The sequence below is a fragment of the Cynoglossus semilaevis genome, chromosome 18 (genome assembly GCF_000523025.1).
Source record: "Cynoglossus semilaevis isolate Cse_v1.0 chromosome 18, Cse_v1.0, whole genome shotgun sequence".
Classification (NCBI taxonomy): domain Eukaryota; kingdom Metazoa; phylum Chordata; class Actinopteri; order Pleuronectiformes; family Cynoglossidae; genus Cynoglossus; species Cynoglossus semilaevis.
In genome coordinates this window covers 4,194,779-4,201,421 of record NC_024324.1, presented here as the reverse complement: position 1 = coordinate 4,201,421, position 6,643 = coordinate 4,194,779, and the positions used below count along the sequence as shown (strand labels likewise).

The 6,643-nt window shown below is 44.4% G+C and overlaps 2 protein-coding genes across 2 annotated transcripts in view; one reads left to right on the top strand and one right to left on the bottom strand.

Annotated features, from left to right (window-relative positions):
* Window positions 1-1,258: 1,258 nt before the first annotated feature.
* Window positions 1,259-2,761, bottom strand: med10 (mediator complex subunit 10). Its single transcript, XM_008331238.3, has 4 exons — window positions 2,487-2,761; window positions 2,330-2,413; window positions 1,873-1,975; window positions 1,259-1,609 (listed from the first exon to the last, which is right to left on the bottom strand). The coding sequence occupies exons 1-4, from the start codon at window positions 2,615-2,617 to the stop codon at window positions 1,514-1,516; spliced, it is 414 nt and encodes a 137-aa protein (XP_008329460.1). The 5' UTR covers window positions 2,618-2,761; the 3' UTR covers window positions 1,259-1,513.
* A 3,409-nt stretch (window positions 2,762-6,170) lies between these two features.
* Window positions 6,171-6,643, top strand: part of ube2ql1 (ubiquitin conjugating enzyme E2 QL1) — a 6,131-nt gene continuing 5,658 nt past the window's right edge. Inside the window, exon 1 of the mRNA XM_025065295.1 lies at window positions 6,171-6,623. Coding sequence (XP_024921063.1) covers window positions 6,270-6,623 — 354 coding nt within the window. The 5' untranslated portion in view covers window positions 6,171-6,269. The remainder of the gene's footprint in view (window positions 6,624-6,643) is intronic.

The window sequence follows — 6,643 nt, the reverse complement described above, 5'->3', positions numbered from 1 at the left end:
CCGATGAGCTGGCTGGTGTGTTACCGGGGCGCCCGTCTCTGTCCTAGAGACAGACAGAGAGGGAGAGACACACACACACACACTCGCAAAAGCAGTGTCTGGTTACAACACAGTAGTTCTTCAGATGACATTTGAGCTAAATGACAAACACGTCATTGTTACCTTGTCATTACCATGTCGGTGGTCCACAAAGAAACACACTTAATCATGAACACCAACATTTTTTTAAAAAATATATACCTGCAGATATAAATGCAGAGTTTGTAAAACGCTTAAAAAATTAAGGGAATTCTATTTTTTTTTTCTCTACAAAAACTGGGCCACCGCAATAAAACGCACCCTGAGAGTATATCATGCGTCTCATCAAAGAAAACCCAAGATACTAAGTTCAATGAAACATGAAAAATGCCAAAGAAAACAGCTATTCAGTAACAGGTCCTCGGTTTATGTCGTCCTCGGTTTATGGCGTCCTCGAGTTACAGTGTTTCGTGGTTAAGTCACCATCAACCATAAATTTCACATAAAAATATCTTGTTCCATCATTCAGACGTACGCCATTAAAACCCGCCAACTAGTTCGCACGGAAAACCGACGCGCGTCGAGGACACGCCGTAATCGTCTTTCACGACTGTGTCTCCGTAAAGTCTCCCAAGTCTTTGGGTTTGAGTGTCTTACGAAAGATTTATTACTCAAGTACCATGTAGCGAATAATACATCCTTTGTGCGCTACATACAACACAGCTAACCTAAAACCAGCGTAGAACAATGAATCATTTAGAGCTTCGTCCTCATTTGGAGTCACCACAAAGTAATTCGGCACAGTTTTACATCAGATCTGTCAAAAGTGTATTTAAAAATAAACATAACAATACAAATAACAAAGAAAAGAGCTGGGGGGAAAACTATGCTGAATAAAAAAAAAAAAGCACAGAAGTGCCAACGACTTCCATTAAGTTTAATAGAAACCTGAGCTGGATACAAAATATGCGTAGGGTAGAACAGCAATGTACACAGCGAATGTAAACAAACTGCATTTAATTATAATATAGGAAATATTCAGGAAAAAATATAAAAGATGCATTGCAGACCATGTATGCGTGTGTTCATTTCTCCTGCCGACACGGGGTCCAAAGATCAGAAAAGACATTTAAAAAACCAGTCTCAAAGATCAGAAAAGACATTTAAAAAACGAGTCTCATGGCATAGCAAACCAGCAGAAAAAGGAGGAGTAAGGTCTTTCTTCCTTTTTTGTTTTTTGTTTTTTTTTCAAAATACTTACAATAAAATTCCTTTCTCTGAAGTTCTAAATTTCGACATCGGATGAGCGTTGATCGTGGGTAGCGCGCTTCGCAGAACTCAGGAAAATAACACAAATGCAACATTACTTTCAAAATATCAATGTTCAATGTTCTGCTTGCGACTACACAGGGTCCTGTGGGGTCAAACTTCAACCAGGCTGACATTTTAGGGGTCACAGGTTCACGAAGGTCACGGGACCATACAGCAGGTGTCACTAGGAGGGGGCGTCCTCCCCGTGTATAGCCTTATACTTGGCCATATCTTCTGGAAAAACTTTGCTGAGCTCGGAGATGAGCAGACTCTTGAATTTCTTCGATGAAACAGAAAATACAAGAGTGGGTTTACATATTTATCCCTTGTCAGTTTGAATTGAACTGTGTGGTGATCAGTTAAACAACGTCAATTTGAATCACTAAGTGCAGTAGCAGTATGTTGAAATTAACATTTGTTTTTATTTTTTACAAGGACATTTAATTCATCATCATTTTCTACGATTTAAAGCCCTAAAAGGCTTTTTAGAAAACTGAAATCTTATCACTTCCCGGTTAATGAGACCCTGGGATAATCTCTTACCGTCATGGTGTCAATCTTCCCTTTAACCTGCTCGTTTCTAGCCAAGGCTCTCTCCAAGCATTCCTTAGTGTACAGCTGAGGGTTTCGTCCTTGGTCGATGTATCTTTGAACAGAAAAACACACAGGCTGAAGGTAGAAATCACAGAAAACGGTTGAACGTTATTGTCGTTTCACTAGGTCACATTTCCGTGAACAACAAAACAATCTTCGACCTCAAAAAATTTGAGCAAATCACATTACTAAAATATATTATTTTGATAATTCTCTTTGCAGGCACTGCGTGGACATTTATTATGAAAGTATTCAAATGGAAAACGTTGCTGTAAATGGTTGCAAATCAACATAGAGTTCTTAATTGTGTATGTTCACATGTTAATGTTGTAAAAAGAATTACTCAAAACATTTTAACAAATACAAACAGAAGGGGAAACGTGTGAAAACAAACGGCAGGTCTTACTCAAACACTTCCAGCGGAACGTTGATCTCATGAAGCTGTTGACGGCACTTCTCGATATCTTGCAAACCGGATATCATAAAGTTTCTATTAAAAAAGATAAAAAGAGTTAACTAATTGTTTATGCTCTGGTTTATAGAATTAATCTCACAGTACTTACAGTTTCTGGTTAAGACCCGTTTGGCTGCTAGGCTGGAAGTCGCTGACGATGATTCCTAGCTGTCGAATATTCTCGATAAATTTCTCTAAGTGCTCCTCCAGGTTATCAAATTTTTCCGCCATAATAACCATCTATCACATTAACACATAAAAAAGAGGAATTGTTACGTTTTTATCGATAATATATGTGTGTAATCAGTGTTTTCGGCCCAGCGACGCACATAGCACCGAAGCCACGGAACTGAAACGCTTTACGGCAAGAGAACAGCCAATCAAATGCGTGAATTTGTATGTTGTCTTGGAAACAGCTAATGAAAGTCGAGTTTTCAGAGCCGTAAACCTGTAAGATGTCGTGCTGCATTACAGGGCAGTGCTTCGTTGATTATACCAAAAAGTAACCCAAAAACATACTATTTCGACTTTAAATAATTATAAAATAGTGTGTATACATTAATATCTGTATATTTTGTCAGTCGCCACGTCATTCCATTGAGGAATTACCGGCATTGAGGAGACCAACTGTTAGTATTAGTACAGTATTTCAATATATAAGTGGAAAGTGTAAAACAAGTAAAACAAGTAAAACAAGTAAAACAAACACAAAAATGAAATGTAAAAAGTAGAAATTAAACAAGTAGAAATTAAATGTAAAAAGTAGAAATTAAACAAGTAGAAATTGAACACAGGAAAACAATTGTTGTCCAGTTGAACAAAGTATATTGATTTATTAAGAGCCGCTCTTTTTTGTGTGTATTGTATATACTAGAATGTACATATACTTAATTTCCATTACGTGTTTTACAGTTTATCTGTCAGTTACGCTGAAGCACCTGAAACTGTATACCAACTGACGGCAATGTGGCAGGCTCGATCAATAGTTAACTTTAAGAATCTTTAATCTTTTTTTATCTCTGTTCCTTAGCTTTGATCCTTTGTAGTTATAGACTATGAGTATAACTATCATTAGGTATCTGAGAGCAGCTTACTAAATAGCACAAAAACAAATAACAAAATAAGAAAAGCCACAAACTGATTGAGTTTATATGGATCCTATATTGGGAGAATTGTATGACAACAATAAAGAGGTAAAGATACTGTACAATAAAAAAAATAGGATTTTTTTTTTAAATGTAAAAGTAGTAATACAAATACAGTGCAAAATATAGTAATACAATTTTGTGGGAGGGTTTCTTATTTGGTGAGCATGTGTAATGGTGACACGTATTACAATAGAGAAGACTGTAGAAGACAAGAATACAACTTTTTTTTTGGGACATTTTATTCATGTAACCTTAGGATTTGCCACTATATGATCTTTTAGACTCCAAAAATGTATACAGTGTTGTTGTAACACCATTATGATGAGTTAATACAGTGTTGTTGTAACACCATTATGACTGAGAGTTGCAGCATGTTTCGATGAATCACAGGTGTGTCATGTCTGGTAATGGTGAAACCCCACATTCTTTGATGTATCTTCTCTATGCGTAAAGAAGGCACAAAAACACCCTAGTGGTAAAAACGGAGTGGTACATGTCTGTATATATCTCTAATGAACATACAATTGATAGTATAATTTTAGAATATACAATTTCCTGTCACAGAAAGCAGTAGCTTTTAAACTGTAATATCTTTATTGGTTTTTAAAGGTAGAAGTCACACAAAAAATCAGGAAAAGTAGTATAAAACGCCCCCTGGTGGTTACATTTCTCTGAAAATATATATATTTATAAAGCAAATTATTTTTAACTTTTAACAAATTCAATATACCATGCCAAGTCAAATGCTTGGTTTTAAATGGAACTGCACTTAAATTCCGGGCTTTTATTTCGAAATGCCCTACGTGCGCTTGCACCCATGTGAACGCGCCAGAGGCGCAGAGAAGCATTAACCGGGGGTTGGCTCTTTACTCATACTAGGCTGCGTTAAAGCCCCGATCTGCTGCAGCTGCACACTCACCACACACTCTCTCTGTCTGTCTGCCTCTCTCGCTCCCTTCTCTTTCTCTCTCCCTTCTCCCTCTCTTTCTCTCTCCGCTTCTTCTCCCACACTGCGGATCTCACCCATTGGCAGCTCAGTTGGATGCTGGAGCCATTTCTGTTCCCTCTGTACTAAACACGCTGTGGGATAACGGCGCAGAGCGGATTGGACTCCGGATTTAAACCGCGTCCACGGTGAGTATTTACGGCTCTCTTGTCATCCAGTGCTGGCGGTGTGTACGGACAGACGTGGACGACTATGTGCGCTTTTTCCCCGTGATTAGGACAGCTGATGCCGTGTGATGTAAATAATATAGCCGTTATTCTCCTAATTATTGAATATATTCTGATATTCGGACCATTCGTTATCATTTGACACCATGTTCTGTCATCACAATTTCGACACCCAACAACAGATACAGGGTTTTATTTCCCTTCATTTGTAGAATAAATATTCTCTCGCGTCTCCCTGTTGTTACATTTTGGTGCGATCACCTTTAGTGCTTCTGCGTAAAAGCACCGACCTATCAGTGAGCAACCGCAGTCACAATCATTATGTGGGTGCAAAAGAGAAAGAAAAAAAACCAAGAATCAGCTACTTCTGATCGGTGTGATTATGAAGTCATTATTAGAACTAACTCATCTTCCGTTTTCTGGTATTTTTTTTTTCAGTTCGTTCGTTATCAAGATGATGCTCTGAGGAGAACACACACACACAGGCTTCCCGGTTGTGTCAATCCGTGCGGCTGCAGTGAGTGGAGGGGGATTGCGGTACAACAAGGTTAACAATAATCGCCAATAAAGGTCGTTTTCCGTGAGCGGGCACGGACTGAGAAGCGTAAAACATCGCCCCTGTGCGGGGGGATCGGCGGAGAACCGAGAGATCAATAAAACATTATTATGGCCACCCTACTGCGGAAGATCGGTCTGATCCGTCTGCACGACCGAGACACCGAGGATCCGAAGCATCACCAGGGCTCGTTGAAGGGGAGCAAAGGGAACCAGAAAAACAACGCGAACAAACACTGTCAGACCGCCAACGAGACCAACAACATCCTCAGCACGCCCGAGATCAAGGCGAGGAAGCTGGACCAACACGTCAAGGACAAGGCGAGCGGCAAGGATAAGCAGGGCAAGGATGCAAAGGAGAAACAGCAACAGAAAGGAGGAGGAGGAGGAGGAGGCAGCGGCGGGGGGGGGGGGGGGGGGGAGGAGGAGGAGGAGGAGGCAGCGGCGGGGGGGGGGGGGGGGGGGGGGAGGAGGAGGAGGAGGCAGCGGCGGGGGGGGGGGGGGGGGGGAGGAGGAGGAGGAGGCAGCGGCGGGGGGGGGGGGGGGGGGGAGGAGGAGGAGGAGGCAGCGGCGGGGGGGGGGGGGGGGGGGAGGAGGAGGAGGAGGCAGCGGCGGGGGGGGGGGGGGGGGGGGAGGAGGAGGAGGAGGCAGCGGCGGGGGGGGGGGGGGGGGGGAGGAGGAGGAGGAGGAGGAGGCAGCGGCGGGGGGGGGGGGGGGGGGGGGAGGAGGAGGAGGAGGAGGAGGAGGCAGCGGCGGGGGGGGGGGGGGGGGGGAGGAGGAGGAGGAGGCAGCGGCGGGGGGGGGGGGGGGGGGGGAGGAGGAGGAGGAGGAGGCAGCGGCGGGGGGGGGGGGGGGGGGGGAGGAGGAGGAGGAGGCAGCGGCGGGGGGGGGGGGGGGGGGGAGGAGGAGGAGGAGGAGGCAGCGGCGGCGGCGGGAGTAAAGCCACTAGCGCCTCCTCCATAGCTCCGCTGGCTCCACACCGGCAACACTGCACCCAGGTTCGGACGCGGAGGCTGATGAAGGAGCTGCAGGAGATCAGGAGGTTAGGGGACAACTTCATCACGGTGGAGCTGGTGGAGGACAACTTGTACGACTGGAATGTCAAGCTGCACCAAGTGGACAAGGACTCGGCGCTGTGGCAGGACATGAAGGAGACGTGCACCGAGTACATTCTGCTCAACGTCACCTTTCCCGACAATTTCCCCTTCTCGCCCCCGTTCATGCGGGTCCTGACGCCGAGGCTGGAGAACGGCTACGTCCTGGACGGCGGGGCCATATGCATGGAGCTGTTGACCCCCCGCGGATGGTCCAGTGCCTACACGGTGGAGGCGGTGATGAGGCAGTTTGCTGCAAGCCTCGTAAAAGGACAGGTGAGGGCAAGAGTGGGGTC